Source organism: Carcharodon carcharias, chromosome 16 (genome assembly GCF_017639515.1).
Source record: "Carcharodon carcharias isolate sCarCar2 chromosome 16, sCarCar2.pri, whole genome shotgun sequence".
Lineage (NCBI taxonomy): Eukaryota > Metazoa > Chordata > Chondrichthyes > Lamniformes > Lamnidae > Carcharodon > Carcharodon carcharias.
The window spans coordinates 73,731,086-73,747,828 of NC_054482.1; the positions used below are offsets into that span (position 1 = coordinate 73,731,086).

General features: G+C 40.9%; 1 protein-coding gene across 5 annotated transcripts in view; it reads right to left on the reverse strand.

Moving 5' to 3' along the window:
* Positions 1-5,733: 5,733 nt before the first annotated feature.
* Positions 5,734-16,743, reverse strand: part of ttc39a (tetratricopeptide repeat domain 39A) — a 106,983-nt gene continuing 95,973 nt past the window's right edge. For all 5 annotated transcript variants that reach the window (XM_041208491.1, XM_041208492.1, XM_041208493.1 and 2 more), the window contains one exon: positions 5,734-8,980. In XM_041208491.1, coding sequence (XP_041064425.1) covers positions 8,863-8,980 — 118 coding nt within the window. In that variant the 3' untranslated portion in view covers positions 5,734-8,862. The remainder of the gene's footprint in view (positions 8,981-16,743) is intronic.

Genomic DNA, 16,743 nt, shown 5'->3' on the forward strand with positions numbered 1-16,743 from the left:
ATCCCTCTCCCTTGTGAACACTGACACACAGTATTCATTTAGAACCCTACCTACATCTTCCAGCTCCACACACACATTACCACTATGATCTTTAATGGGCCTTACTTTTTCCCTAGATACCCTCTTACTCTTAATGTACTTGTAAAATAACTTTGGATTTTCCTTTATTTTACCTGCCAATGTTTTTTCATGCCCCCTTTTTGCTCTCCTAATTTCCTTTTTACGTTCTCCCCCCTACACATTCTATACTTCTCTAGGGCTTTTGTTTTGAGCCCTTGGTATCTGCCATAAGCCTCCTTTTTTCTCTTTAGCCAATCCTGTATATCCCTCAACATCCAGGGTTCCCTGGATTTGTTGGTCCCACCCTTTATCTTTACAGGGCCAATGTATTCCAGTACTCTTCCTATTTCCTTCTTAAATGAGTCCCACTGCTCTGACATAGGTTTACCTAAAAGTAGCTGCTCCCAGTCCACTCTGGCCAAATCATATCTGATCTTATTAAAATCAGCCTTCCCCCAATTTAGAACTCTGATTTCTGGCCCATCTTTGTCCTTTTCCATGACAACCTTGAATCTAACGGAGTTATGATCACTATCTGCAAAATACTCCCCAACTGATACCTCTACTACTTGCCCGGATTCATTCCCTAAAATTAAGTCCAGGCCCCTCTCTCGTAGGACCTTCTATGTACTGGCTTAAAAAGTGCTCCTGGATGCATTTTAAGAATTCTGTTCCCTCTAAATCTATCACACTATGACTAACCCAGTTATTGTTGGGGAATTGGAAATCCCCCACCATTACTACCCTACTATTTTTACACTGCTCTGAAATTTGCCTACATAATCTGCTCTTCTATTTCTCTCTGACTGTTTGGGGGCCTGTAGTACACTCCCAGCAATGTGATTGCTCCTTTTTTGTTTAAGTTCTACCCATATGGCTTTATTTGAGGAGCCTTCTAAGATGTCATCCCTCCTTACTGCTGTATCCTTGATCAATATTGCAATAGCCCCTCCTATTTTACTTCCTTCCTATATACTGGAACATTGAGCTGCCAATCCTGCCCCTCTCCCAATCATATCTCTGTGACAACAATGACATCATGTTTCCATGTGTTAATTTGTGCCCTCAACTCATCTGCCTTATTCATCAGACTCCTTGCATTAAAACAAATACCATCCAACCTTGCCAAACTCCCTTGTGCCTTAACTGGTCTATAATTTCTATGCCTTCCAGACTCACTTGCTCTCCTTCACTGTTACTAGGTCAAAATTCTGAAACTCCTTCCCTAACAGCACTCTGGGTGCACCTACACCACATGGAATACAGCGGTTCAAGAAAACAGTTCACCACCACCTTCTCAAGGGCAATTGGGGATGGGCAATAAATGGGCCTAACCAGCAATACCCACATCCTGTGATGAATTTTTTTTAAATTCCGGATGCTCTGTACACTGTTCTCCAAAGATTTGGATGCCCATGATACAATCTTGCCACAGCTTCATGATATGACTACTAGGAGTGGGATATTTGAAACAGACACCTGCAAAATCCAACTGATGTCAAGCAAGTGTGTGTGATAGCCCCCATACTATTTACAATCTACCTGACTGTGGCTATTCACCCCCATTAAAGATCAACTCTCCCCTGGTTAAATACCAGCCAATTGGAAAACTCTTAACCTTGGTTGATTCCATGCCGAATTTTTTTTAAAAAAGGAAACTAAACTGACCACCATAGACATAATCTACGGTTTGTGAATGACTGCAGTGCTGTTGACCACTCTGCACTAGATTTGCAAACCACTTGAAATTGTTTCAATTCTGCATAGAAGAACGTCTGGCCTGTTGTCGAATGTTGCTAAAACACAATTCATATGTCAACCCAGACCTGGTCAGCCAAATATTCCACCTCCCATTTATGCTGAAGGATAGACTTTGGAATATGTTGAGCTCTTCCCAGACCTTGGCAGCCATCCTTCACAAAAGGCCACTATTGACTAGATCCAACACTCGATCAGCTGTGCCAGTTCAGCCTTCTACATATTACAGCAGTGGGTGTTTGACAACAAAAACCTACAAGCCCTAGTATACAGAGCAGTTGTTGTTACCATACACAGTACTTCAGTAAGACCTGGACTGTCGAGTGTTAGAGAAATTCCATCAGCAATGTGTCCACCACACCCCCTGGATTCAGTGGGGAGACCATTCAGCAAACACTAGTGTCCTCCTTGAAGCCAGCTCCGCAAGCATTCGGGCAAAATTCCTGCAAAATCAACTTCGATAGACTAATAACTGTTTGGATGGCTGAAAACACTCTCTCCTTGTTACGCTCACACGATACGGAATTATGGAGAATAAATTCGAAACAGACTCTTTAAAACAAAATGAAGCTGAGGTTAGGTGACCTCTTTCTTTTCTGGCAAGACACATGCAACTACACAAAACCCCTGGGCTAACCTCCTTGTCTGAACAAGTCATTAAAATGCAAACTAGCTTCCAGGTCATATCTTTGAGAAGTCATTAAAATACAACAGACCTTTCCTGTAGTCAATAGACCTTTCCTGTAGTCAATAGCTGCCCTTCTTCCAAGAAACTGTTTTCTCAATACTGCTTGCAAACTTTTCAGTTTCGGAGTTGAAATCGGAGAATGGATGTGAAACAACCCTGTTCTATCACAATGTCATATGAATGGGTGAAACTCAGACCCCTTTGACAACAGCCTAGTCATCAGAAGCCATTTGTGAGGACAATAGACACCCTTGTTACATGAATTTGATAAGGACATTTTAATAAGGCACACTTTTGGAGCAGCAAGGGAGAAAAGTCCAGACTAGTGTAGTAATTGTAGGTTAAACCTATCATATTGTTATGGGGATCATGTGACTATACAGATGAATCAGCCCTAAGCACAGATAACCTTGGGGGCAGAGCTTTCTAGCCTTGGTTTCGGTACAAACATGCAGCTTCATGAGGAGCTCTGTAAATAAAGTTTACTGTTCCTTACAAGGAACCTGCCCTGCACTCAAGCTTATTACAATTATCCTTTCCTCCCCCTTTAATTTTGTTTTACCACTCTTATTTACAAAAATATTTTAAATCGCATCGTATGCAATTATATACCGTTCATACAATTATAAATTTAGTCTTTAAGGAGGTTTTCTGATTCAGGTAGAGCTATGCAGCTCTACAGCTTGTGATTCTTCCATTGGATTGACTTGACCAGGAATTGCAGCATCAAGGACATCCTTAGACAAAGGCAGTTCAGAATTATTTACATCAAAGACATTGGGCATGTCTATGCTTTGTTGATCTAGCACCTTGGATCAAAGGTTCAACTTCAATTTAAGGTGGAGTAACTGGTTGTTGGGAGTGTGTCTCGATTTCTGAGATGATCCATGTGTTTCCTAACAATCCTGTTTTTCACTTCCATTTGATATGACAAAGGTCTTGTTTCAGAGACAATTGTACCAGGAACCCATCTCGGTCCAGTTGCAAAATTTCACACACAAACGGTCTTCCCCACAGTAAATTCACAGCCCTTTACTGTGAATATCATGATTCACTTTCTGATTACTCTGGTTTCCATCTTCCCATCTAAGTTAGAGAATTCTAGACTAAATCTTGTACAAAGCCAGTGTTTCATTAGCAATTCAGAAAGTGTTGAATCCATGGTTGCATGAGGAGTCATGCGATGATGGAAAAGAAATCTTGAAATTCGTGTTTCTGATGTTCCCTTGGATAATTTCTTCATACCTGTTTTAAAAGGTTTGTACTGCTCTTTCTGCTAACCCATTGGATGAGGGATGATTCAGTGCTGTTCTGATGTGTTTAATCCCATTTAGGTTCATAAATCTCCAGAATTCCGAACTAGTGAAATAAGTATCATTATCCAACACAATAACTCCTATAGACCATGTATACTAAAACATTGGCGCAGCTTTTCAATAGTTGCACACTATGTAGGTGATCTCACTTCATACAAGTCCATCCGCTTTGAATGTGCGTCGATGATCACTAAAAACATGGTGCCTAAAAATGGACCTACATAGTCTATGTGTAGTCTAACTCCAGGTTGACCAGGACACTCCCATGGATGTAGTTCTAATAACCTTGGTTAATTAAATTTGGCTATAGACTTTAGGTCTTTATTGTAACTTAACCCACAGTTCTAATTTAACCCTAGTTGTTTATATTCATTTTTTTTATATATTAAGCAATACCTTTTATTCCTGCCTTACTGAATTCCTACGCTTGCCAAACTCCCTAGCGCTCCGGTGAAATCTGTACTCTGGTGCAGCTGCTCTGTGCTAATACTCATTATTTATTCACTTCTTGCTCTGAAATCTTTAATTTCTTGGTTGCTCTTTGTTTGAACCAATGCTCTAGCTTAGAGAAGAAAAAAAAGACATATCAATTAATCACTCACCTAATTTCCTCTGATTTCACACTTCTAAAATTTTCAAAATCTTGATTCGAACACAATGCTCCCAACTAGCTCTTTTATATCCCCCTCTGGTCTTGTTCAGCTCCCACTTCTCCTGGCCTCTGGCCTCATTTGTCACTGCCCTTTTATATCCCCCCTCCCCACTGGTCTCACTCAACTCCCGCTCCTCCTGGCCTCCATACATAATCGTTATCCCAACTATATCTTCTGGCACTTAAACAATCTCCTAACCAGGTTAATAATTTGCCTTCAATTCCATGAAATTTAATTTTACCTATAAAAGTCCACCCAAAGATATTCCCTGCTCAGCTACCTCAGTTATGTCCTCAAATAATTACATTTGTTAAACATGACCTGCCTTTTATAAATTCTTGTTGGCCTCTTGGCTTCACCCACTCACAGTGAATGAGGGCATATTTAGGGACTTGAGATGTGTGTGTGATCTATTCATGATAGCACATGATTCTCTGATGGACTGCCATCACATAAAAAGGAAAGCTGTCCACAAGTGGGGACTGTAGGTGATTACAGAAGTGCCAATGACCAGTTTTAGCTGGAATACTTAAGTTATATAGGGATCATGGAAATGGCAGTTTATTCATCCATGCTGTTCAATGCTTTGATGGTAAATGAAATAAATGCAGAGGGACTTGTAGATAAACAGTTCCAACAAGAGGAGTTCCATATTGTTCACTTGCATGGGGTACCTGACGGGGATGGAGTGATGTCATCATAGCCTCTCCACTAACATTGCCTTAGTCAATTTGTTACTGAAATTCTCATTTGTGCTTTTGTTACTTCCAGACTCACCTCTTCCAATACTCTCTGGGCCAACCTCCCCGTTTCCACCCTCTATCAAATTCTGCAGCCCATACTCTACGCCTTCCCAAGCCCCACTCCCCCACCGCTTGCCAACTTCAATTGGTTGCTGATCCACAAATTTTTTAATTTATCATCCTCCTGTTCCTGGCCTTGCTCCTCCCTATCCCAGTAACCACCGCCTGCCTTGAAAATTCTGCTTTCCTCCAACTCTCTTTACCCCACTATTGGCAGCTGTGCCTTCAACAGTCTGGGCCCTATGTTCTGGAATTCCCTCCCTATACCTCTCCACCTCTCGCTCCTTTAAAACCTTACTTAAAACCTAAATGACCAATCCTTTAGTGACCCATCCCAATATCATCTTTGGCTCATTGTCAATTGTTGGCTGATTACACTCCTGTGAAGCACCTTGGGGCATTATCCCATGTTAAAGGCGCTATAAAAATGCAAGTATTTGTAACAACTTTACATGTAAGTTATATTATTTTATGAAGATAAAAATGAGAAAAGACATAGCTATACATCTAGCATCCTAAAACTTTTAATCATTAAACAAAATGAATATAGTCTTAATTTACTTAGTTCTGAATCCAGCAGAATATTGAATCAAGAGTCAAAATTCAAATATTTCAAGTTTTGAACAAATTACAGCAAGAATACTTAGGAACAAGAGAAAGCCATTCAGCGCTACAAGCCTGCTCTGCCATTCAATAAGATCATGGCTGATCTGGTTGTGGTCTCAACTCCACTTTGTTGTCTGCGTGAACTCACATTTCAGACTAATGTTTTGGCTAAATGCAAACTTTTCTGTGTTCGCGCGTAAGTTGGAGCATAAGGTGAAAACAGAAAAATTAATCTAGAGATGCATGTTTACTATGCAGGAGAGCAGAGGAAAATCTGAGTGGTTAAAGGTAGAGGTGATGGATAGAATGTTTCAATTAATTTGTTGCCATTTCCCAGCACACATTGTTACTTTTTGACTAAATTGCTGAAGGCAAGAATTCATTTCACACACAATCTAGATGTACATTTTAAAAGAAACACTTGTTAGACTATTTATAGCCGAAAACAAAACATGTACCATGCAGTTAGCAGGGGTCTTCAATTAAAGGCGAAAAGCCAATTATTTACGTTCAGTGTATTTGTATTTAGGGCAAATACTCGACCAAACGGAAGAAGCGATACAAGTAAAATTTTAATGGTTGCCAACCCCACCCCAGAATTGTCTTAGAATTTCCAGGACACTTATGTGAGCAGTCCAGGAGAAAATGTTATTTGATCTTTTCTAAAAAGGTTTTTAATTTTATTTATAAAAATGTTGGTGATGGGGGATAATTCAGGCTGTTTGAATGGGGCAATTGGAGGTGTGGGTTGTGTGATGTAATCTCCAGGCATATGTTGAACCAGAGTTGGCAACCCAAGGGATTGTTAGATTACAAAATTCCCCTTAAGGTGGCAATCTTGTTCAGAGGGGGCAAAAGGCTTATTGAGCATGGAAAAAATCATGGTATCAAGGTATGGTAGAAGAAAATTTTTTTGAGACTGTGACTGCACTAGTGTTTCGACATAGAAAAAATGTTTTACTTTCCATCTGACTACATTATACCTGGCCTGGGAGTGTTTGTTGCTGAAACTGGAAAATAAAATGGAAAAATTGTCTTTGCCAGGACTGACATCCCTCACTTTGACAAATACAAAAGCTCCATACTTTAATTTTATTCATAACATAGGCATGTTCCTATTTGAAACAAAAATGAGCCATAAAACCTCTGTTACTCAGGCCCAGAGTCGGGCCTGAGTAACTATTTACTTTAGCAGTGTAGGCTTAGAAAATTTAAATAGAGATTTCAAAATGAAAATACTGGATTGTGTGCCTATTGATAGACTATTTCAGTTTTTCAGCTTGAGAAAACTAGGAGCATGTGTTTAAGTTATGCAGAAGGAGGAACAGATTGGATGTTAAGGGGGTGGTTCTTTTCCCAGAGCCTATTGAGCCTCTGGAGTGTATTGCGGGCTGGTGCTGACTAACTCTTTTTTAACCTTCAAGAGGTAGTTGGTCCAATTTTTGACTGGGGCAGAGACCATATATAAAAGTTAAGTAGATTTACAATTAACATAGACAGAAATGAATTTCCAGATATTGGCCCTTTTTTGTATATTTTTTTTAACTCTCCTGGGATATTACTTACTGCAGGGCTTGGAAAAGTGAGAAAACATGTCTTATTTATCCATCAGACAGTGGAATAAATGGTAGCGGAAACTTAGCTGAAAACCTTCACATACTCAGGAATAAAAGGAGAAAAATAACATTTACTGCAGTGCCCATCTGTCATTTCCAGAATGCTGATATGAAGCAACCATAGGCCCCAGATTTTAGTGCTTTATTTTGTTAACATCCCATATTTTGAGAGTAGGTAATTCTGAGCATGAAACTGATGGTATGACTTTCATGTTTATCTTTTCCCACATTGCCTCACCTCTCCCACTGACCCTTCCACCAAGTAGGCAGCGAAGTCACTGAATGCATCAGCCTTTCTGAATGCAGTCGCCACCACTTACAGTGGCTATATTAACCAAAATTACCTGCTGTATAATTGGCTAATTTTATATAAATCTATATTGCTTATGAGAAGGACTGAAAGTCTAGATTTAATTGCAAACTGTAATAGGTAAACTCCTGACAAATTATGTAAATCAGGAAATACCAAAAGTGAACCTGGCTTTTAAATAGCACGTAGCATGTGAAATATTCTATTAGCAACTATTTTTTTTTAAAACTGAAAGCTGTCCCCGTTCATGCATTTGTCAATCACTATGTTCACAATTTCTTCAAATACATTCAGTATTAGCTAGCACTACTTAAAGGAGAATAAGTATAATAGGTAATTGTACCTTAACTAGACATGAACTGTTTGCTTAGTAGTTATTTCTGCATGAAATAAGCTTACTGTGCTATAACCAGTGTCTTTGTAATTGGCAATAATAATGGAAATTGCTGTATGCTATTTTCTCAATTCAAACAAGGGCAGATTATGGTGATGGTGATCAATAAATTGGATGGGGAGTGTGGGGTGGTGGGGAAGTGCATCTGGTTGTAGCTTCCACGTATTGCAGATTGAGTTATGTATTTACATTTTTACAACAAAAGCAAGTTTCTAAATAGTTGTGCTGTAGATCCCCAATACAATAATTATGTTTCCCTGAGATTGTGTAAGGCACAGTGGTGTATATAAACCCTGTGATCCTGCTTGCAGTGAGTAGCAACAGGTTACTATTGAAAACACTCAGGTCTGGCAGCATCTGGGGAGTGAGAAATGGAGTTGACATTTTGAGTTAAATATGACTCTTCAGAAATCCAGTTTTGAATAAGTTGTATTCAACTGAAAATACTAACTCTGTTTCACACTCTATAGATGCTGGCAGATCTGCTGAGTATTTCCATCACATTGTTTTTAATTTTAGATTTCCAGCATCCACAGCATTTTGCTTTTATTTTAGATTACTGGTAGATATGGCTATAGGTATACCATTCTCCAGAGAGAAACTTTTGCTCATGGTATTGCAGCTCTTGTAGTTCGTTTGTATCAATAATTTAAACGTCTTAAGTTGTAGAAGGCAATGATTGACTTCCATTTTGTGTGTGAGATTTCACTTTGAGAAGAGCAGCTTGAATTCGAAAATGAGTTCTTGATTCCATAGAATAATTCTTGTAGTTTTGTCTGAAAGAGAATAAGTAACCCAGTATGAATTCTCCGAGATTACCTGTACAATCTGGATGCATTTACTTAAAGGGTTACAGTTTAAAAGATACGCAGTGATGAACATGCACAAAATGACTTGAAACATTTTGAATCAAAAACATTTCTTTACATTGCTTGGAAAAACTCAGCAGGTCTGACAGCATCTGCAGAGAGAAAAACAGTTAACGTTTTGAGTCCGTATGGCTCTTCAACAGATCTAAGGAAAAATAGAAAAGAGGTGAAATATAAGCTGGTTTAAGGGGGGGTGGGACAGGTAGAGCTGGATAGAGGGCCAATGATAGGTGAGATAGCCAAAAGCTGTGAGAGACAAAAGAGATGTTGCAGTTGGTGATATTATCTAAGGAATGTGATAATAAAGGTACAGATAGCCCTAATGGGGGTGGTGTGGGGGGAAGGGATTGAAATAGGCTAAAAGGCAGAGATAAAACAATGGATGGAAATACTTTTAAAAATAATGGAAATAGGTGGGAAAAGAAAAATCTATATAAATTATTGGAAAAAAAGGGGATCAGAAAGGGGGTGGGGGTGGAGGAGAGAGCTCATGATCTAAAATTGTTGAACTTAATATTCAGTCCGGAAGGCTATAAAGTGCCTGGTTGGAAGATGAAGTGCTGTTCCTCTAGTTTGCGTTGAGCTTCACTGGAACAATGCAGCATGTTGAAATGGCAAGTGACAGGGAGGTCTGGGTTATGCTTGCGGACAGACGGAAGGTGTTCCGCAAAGCAGTCACCCAGTCTGCGTTTGGTCTCTCCAATGTAGAGGAAACCGCATTGGGAGCAGCGAATGCAGTAGACTAAATTGAGGGAAGTACAAGTGAAATGCTGCTTCAGTTGAAAGGAGTGTTTGGGCCCTTGGACGGTGAGGAGAGGGGAAGTAAAGGGGCAGGTGTTGCACCTTCTGCGGTTGCATGGGAAAGTGCCATGGGAGGGGGTTGAGGAGTAGGGGGTGATAGAGGAGTGGGCCAGGGTGTCCCGGAGGGAATGATCCCTGTGGAATGCCGCCGGGTGGGGGTGAAGGGAAGATGTGTTTGGTAGTGGCATCATGCTGGAGTTGGCGGAAATGGCGGAGGATGATCCTTTGAATGCGGAGGCTGGTGGGGTGATAAGTGAGGACAAGGGGGACCCTATCATGGTTCTGAGAGGGAGAAAAAGGTGTGAGGGCAGATGCGCGGGAGATGGACCCTGACAACTACCATGGGTGGAAAACCTCAGTCAAGGAAGACATGTCAGAGGAACTGTTTTTGAAAGTGGCATCATCAGAACAGATGCGACGGAGGCAAAGAAACTGAGAGAATGGGATGGAGTCCTTACAGGAAGCGGGGTGTGAGGAGCTGTAGTCGAGGTAGCTGTGGGAGTCGGTAGGATTGTAATGAATATTGGTGGACAGTCTATCATCAGAAATTGAGACAGAGAGGTCAAGGAACGGAAGGGAAGTGTCAGAGATGGACCATGTAAAAATGATGGAGGGGTGGAAATTGGAAGCAAAATTAATAAATTTTTCCAGGTCCAGACAAGAGCATGAAGCAGCACCGAAGCAATCATTGATGTACCGGAGAAAGAATTGTGGGAGGGGGCCAGAGTAGGACTGGAACAAGGAATGTTCCACATACCCCATAAAGAGACAGGCATAACTGGGGCCCATGCGGGTACCCATCGCCACACCTTTTGGAGGAAGTGAGAGGAGTTTAAGGAGCAATTGTTCAGTGTGAGAACAAGTTCAGCCAGACGGAGGAGAGTAGTGGTGGATGGGGATTGTTTGGGCCTCTGTTCGAGGAAGAAACGGAGAGCGATCAGACCATCCTGGTGGGGGATAGAGGTGTAGAGGGATTGGTCGTCCATGGTGAAGAGGAGGCAGTTGGGGCCAGGGAACTGGAAATTGTTGTTATGACATAGGGTGTCAGAGGAATCACGGATGTAGGTGGGAAGAGACTGGACAAGGGGAGAGAGAATGGAATCATGACAGCAAGAAATGAGTTCCATGGGGCAGGAACAGGCTGACACGATCGGTCTACCGGGACAGTCCTGTTTGTGGATTTTGGGTAGGAGGTAGAAGCAGGGATCATTCCCTCCGGGACACCCTGGTCCACTCCTCCATCACCCCCTATACCTCAACCCCTTCCCATGGCACCTTCCATGCAAGCGCAGAAGGTGCAACACCTCCCTCACCGTCCAAGCGTCCAAACACTCCTTTCAACTAAAGCAGCATTTCACTTGCACTTCCCTCAATTTAGTCTACTGCATTCACTGCTCCCAATGCGGTTTCCTCTACAGTGGAGAGACCAAATGCAGACTGGGTGACCTTCGGTCTGTCCGCAAGCATGACCCAGCCCTCCCTGTCACTTCCCATTTCAACACTCCACCCTGCTCTCATGCCCACATGTCCGTCCTTGGCCTGCTGCATTGTTCTAGTGAAGCTCAACACAAACTAGAGGAACAGCACCTCATCTTCCAACTAGGCATTTTACAGCCTTCTGGACTGAATATTGAGTTCAACAATTTTAGATCACGAACTCTCTCCTCCATCCCCACCCCCTTTCCGATCCCCCTTTTTTCCCAATAATTTATATAGATTTTTCTTTTCCCACCTATTTCCATTATTTTTAAATGTATTTCCATCCATTGTTTTATCTCTGCCTTTTAGCCTATTTCAATCCCTCCCCCCAACCCCACCCCCACTAGGGCTATCTGTACCTTGCTCGTCCTGCTTTCTACCCTTAATTAGCACATTCCTTAGATAATATCACCACCTTCAACAACTCTTTATCCTATTGTCTCTGACATTTTTTGGCTATCTCACTCACTGGCCCTCTATCCAGCTTTACCTGTCCCACCCCCCGTAAACCAGCTTATATTTCACCTCTTTTCTATTTTTCCTTAGTTCTGTTGAAGAGTCATACGGACTCGAAACGTTAACTGTGTTCCTCTCCGCAGATGCTGTCAGGCCTAAGATTTTCCAGGTATTTTTGTTTTTGTTTTGGATTTCCAGCATCTGCAGTTTTTTGCTTTTATCTTTACATTGCCTCCTCTTTATCTGTACCCAATTTGGTGGCTCAGTCATTGCTCTGTATTATGCCTTAGAACTGTAACATAGAGGCAGCTGAGAAGCAGACATTTGTGTTGAGCATTTTTGTCCAACAACTTCTGGCATCATGGAATGTGGACAGTAGGTGCATTTCCTTTATTCTTGGTGTCATGTCAACTTCATGAATCCTAAGCTGAACTGTAAGTCAGACTCCTTTGTTCACTAAAAATTTGTCCAGTTTTTAACTAGGTGCTACAAGGACCATAGAAGAGTTGCATTTGGAATATTAAAGAATACTCCGTTGCATTTGGAGCATAAGCTTTAAAGTTACCAGCTTTAAAAGTTCATGGCTCCCCCAGGGAGCCATTTAAACATAGATTTACAGTCATGTTGATGTGGCTGTAATGTAAGACAACCTCTTGGATGTGCTCTTATACCATTTGTCATAATTTGGGTGACTGTGTTTGAATTAGGCTACGCAGTTTTAGTTAATGCAAAACCACTTTACCCTAATGAAAATTCTGTGGTATAACCATCCTTCAAGTGATGCTATTTGAACACATTTGTAGGTATAAATAATATAATTCATTTGACACACAAACTTCAATTTTCCTCCACTTTTTTTGAATAAAACATGCTTCCTAGCCTTACTCATAACAAATGTGGGACATACTAAATTATCTTTGTTGTTCACCTTTGTCCTGTCATAAGGAAATAATATCTTCCAAATGTCTCAGCACAAAATTCAACCTCTTGTAACAAATTGAGGTCTTTCTATGTTTTATATGATGGCAGGTAAGTTAATGCCAACTTCTAAATGACTTCAGCCAACTGTAATCTGCAGAAGATCTCTGTTTTCTCGTGTAGATATTTGAATCTATTTACCAAGGCCGTTGTAGTCAATAGAAAAAAGTGTTTGGTATTTGGAATGGCATTGTTTTGAAATGTTAACGTGTGGATTGCTGACATAAACCTACAGTTTCCGCTCAGTTGTCTGGCTTTTATTTCAGCTGGTACCAGCGTAACTGACATGAAAGATCACTGCATTTTAAGTGCAAATTGTGTTCAATACAATTCGGGTTTCTCTTTGATTTGTTCATACGATGCAGGCATCGCTGGCAAGGCCAGCATTTATTGCCCATCTCTAATTGCCCCCAAGAAACTGTGGTAAGCTGCCGCCTTGAACTATTGCAGAGCTTGTGGCATAAGTATACCATATGCTGCTAGGGAGTGAGTTCCAGGAAACTGACTCAGTGATGATGAGGTGATGTATTTCTAAGTTGGGATGGTGTCTGGCTTGGATGCAAACTTGCAGGTGATGGTGTTCCCATGTACTTGCTGTTCTCCCAAATGATAGAGGGTATGGATTTGGGAGGCGCTGTTGAAATCTTGACAAGTTGCTGCAGTGCATCTTGTATAGACTACACAGTGTAGCTGTGGTGTGCCAATGGTGGAGGAAGTATCAGTCAAGTGGGCTTCTTTATCCTGAATGGTGTCGAGCTTTTGCAGTAATGTTAGTGCTGCCCTAATCCAGGCAAGTGGAGAGTATTCTATCATACTCTTGACTTGAGCTTGGTAAATGATGGACAGGCTTTGGGGAGTCAGGAGGTGAGTTACTTGCCAAAGAATATCTAGCTTCTGACCTCTTATAGCTACAGTAAGTGTGTGGCTGGCGCAGTTAAACCTCCTAACTGCTGTCCTGATGCAGCCTGTAGCCTCCGTTTGGCACATGGAATTCCATTTTCCCCCACATAAGATACCTAGACTAATCCCACTATATCTTGCTTATTCCCCAAACCTTTTAACATTGCTTTCTGTAAAGAAACCATCCCATTCACTTTTAGAAGACTTTGCGTCAAAGGTATATGGCAAAGAATTCTAGATTCTAATCACTCAGTCTAAAGGCATGTTTTCTATTCTCTTCTTTAATTGCTTTTGTCACTATCTTAATCATAGTGATAAACAACCTATTACTATTTCCCTTATGACTTTGAAAGCTTAATCAGGTCACCTCTTGATTTTCTCAGCTTTATTTTTTTCAAAGAAAAAAGTCCAAAACTTCTGAAGTCCCTCTGATTGCAATTCTTCAACCCAGCGCTAAGCTACTGAATCCCACCAAATCTTATTCATTGTGTTTTTTAAGATGGATGGCCAAGGCAATGTAACCCAAAGGTTTTGCACAATTTTTAACGCCATACTTTGTTATGCTTGTAACAACTTACAGGGGAAGCAACTCAAAATAGAAAATACCATGAGCAGTTTTAGCAACTGTTTGAATTGCATGGCCTTTCGTGCAAAAAAAAGTCCTGATGATGTCCCGTACTAACGAGGGCAAATCCATGTGACTATATTCTTTGCTCAAGTGTGTCAGCCTTTTCAACTCTGTTTACACTTTGCCTTGACTCAATCATCTACATTCATAGGGTCTGTAATTGATGTCATTTTCAAGCTCTCCACAGCCTAGAATTGGAAGCTGATGGTTACCTTAATGACTGTGGTCCGTAGGGACATAGTCATGGGAATTATGTCCAAAGTACTGAATATGGGTTGAGAGCCAGAAGAATGGTACCATTCCAGCATTGGAGACCCTTGAGTTTAAACATTGGCTGATACTTTGGCATTAAGCAACCTCAATGAATTTGGGCTTTGATTTATCCTTGCGCTCCTCGGGCACCCTGTACATCATCAAACTATTTTAAGGGCAAGATTTGCAATGTTTCATTATTTCATTGTATAGAACCTTGGTTAGGCCACACTTGGAATATTGCGTGCAATTCTGGTCGCCACATTACCAGAAGGATATGGAGGCATTGGAGAGGGTGCAGAGGAGGTTTACCAGGATGCTGTCTGGTTATTAGCTATGGAGGTTATTAGCTATGAGGAGAGGTTGGAGAAACTCGGATTGTTCTCACTAGAGCGACAGAGATTGAGGGGCAACTTGATAGAAGTTTACAAAATTATGAGTGGCGTGGACAAAGTAGATAGTCAGAAGCTTTTTCCCAGGGTGGAAGAGTCAATTACTAGGGGACATAGATTTAAGGTGAGAGGAGAAAACTTTAGAGGAGATGTGTGGGGCAAGTTTTTTATGCAGAGGCTAGTGAGTGTCTGGAATTCACTGTCAGAGGAGGCGGTGGAAGCAGGTACGATAGTGGTGTTTAAGAGGCAGCTTGACGAATACATGAATAGGATGGGAATAGAGGGATACGGACCCCAGAAGTGCAAAATGTTTTAGTTTGACAGACAATATGATGGCGCAGGCTTGGAGGGCCGAAGGGCCTGTTCCTGTGCTGTACTTTTCTTTGTTCTTTGTTCCTTGTGAACAAAGAGAGGACAGTATGCAGGGTGAACCAGCTTCAGTGATGCTTTCACAAGTTCCCCTCTAAGCCACACACCACCCTTGACTTGGAACTATAATCACTATTCCTTCAAAGTCACTGGACCAAAATCCATGAACTCCCTTCCTAATTGCAGTGTGAATGTTCCTACACTACATGGATTGCAGCAATTCAAAAAGGCAGTTCACTACCATCTTCTCAAGGGCAATTAACGGTTGGTGACAAATGCTGGCCTAGCCAGCGACGCCCACATCCATGAAAGAATAAAAATAATGACAGAAGGGCTTCTAAGCTAAGAAAATCCTAGTTGAAGGATGTACATGTTACCAAATTGATAGTTTCCTCTTTTTGAAGTGAGCAAGTTTAATAGAGTTTACATATATTGGCACCAACTCAAGTTTCTGTTTGAGATTCCTTTGGTGCCAGTCAGTGCTAGTATTTTCTTGATGCCAGTGAACCCTTGGCATGTAGGGATGTGAAAGAGTCCTCAGTGCTGGTTGGTTTGTGTGCCATGTTGCTGCTGCCTTGTGTTAGCAAGCTCATGGTGCCAGCTGGTATTTGCAGCAATTAATATCAATATGTACTCAATGGTCCCTGAATGAATGTGGTTGAATTTTTAGGCTTACTGGCTTGTCTACCTTCAGAGCGATATAGGAAGCACAGTGTAGTAACTCCTTACCAGCAAGTTTTGTAAACCCAAGGTCATTTTAGTAAGCTATAGTATCTTATGTACACAATCATGCAAGTCAGCAATGGTGAATGTTATTGTCTTCTGTATGCTATATAAAGCTTGGGTACATCATCTGTTCTAACTCTGTAAACATCTAATTTGCTTGCAACTTAGGCAATGAATCTCCGAATCTGTGAAGAGCTGTGTGCTGTATTATAACAATTTCTGGTATTCTCATGTGCTAGGTGTAAGATTTCAATATTTGTGCTTTATCCTTTGTCTGCTAATACTGGTTTGGTTTTTATCTACTTATTTGCTCTTAATATAGCCATGTAACAGAGTAAAGGACTCGTTACAGATTTTAGCATATGAGCTAAAGAACAATGAGGAATGAGTTAATTTCCTTTTGTAGCTTGTCTTAAAAAACAGAGTTTATATACTCTCTGAAAGCAGCTGATACTGAGATTTCATCTTCTGGTGTTTAGAACTCTAACAAATTCCCACAAACATGAATGAGAGAATTAGCTGGTTAATCTGTTTGATGAGGAATATTGGTCAAAAGACTCCCTGCTCGTCAAGGATCTGATAGCATAATAGTTATGTCTGTTGACTACTAATCCACAGGCCTGGATTAATGATCCAGAGACATGAATTCAAATACTACTATGGCATCTGGGGAATTTAAGTTTAATTAA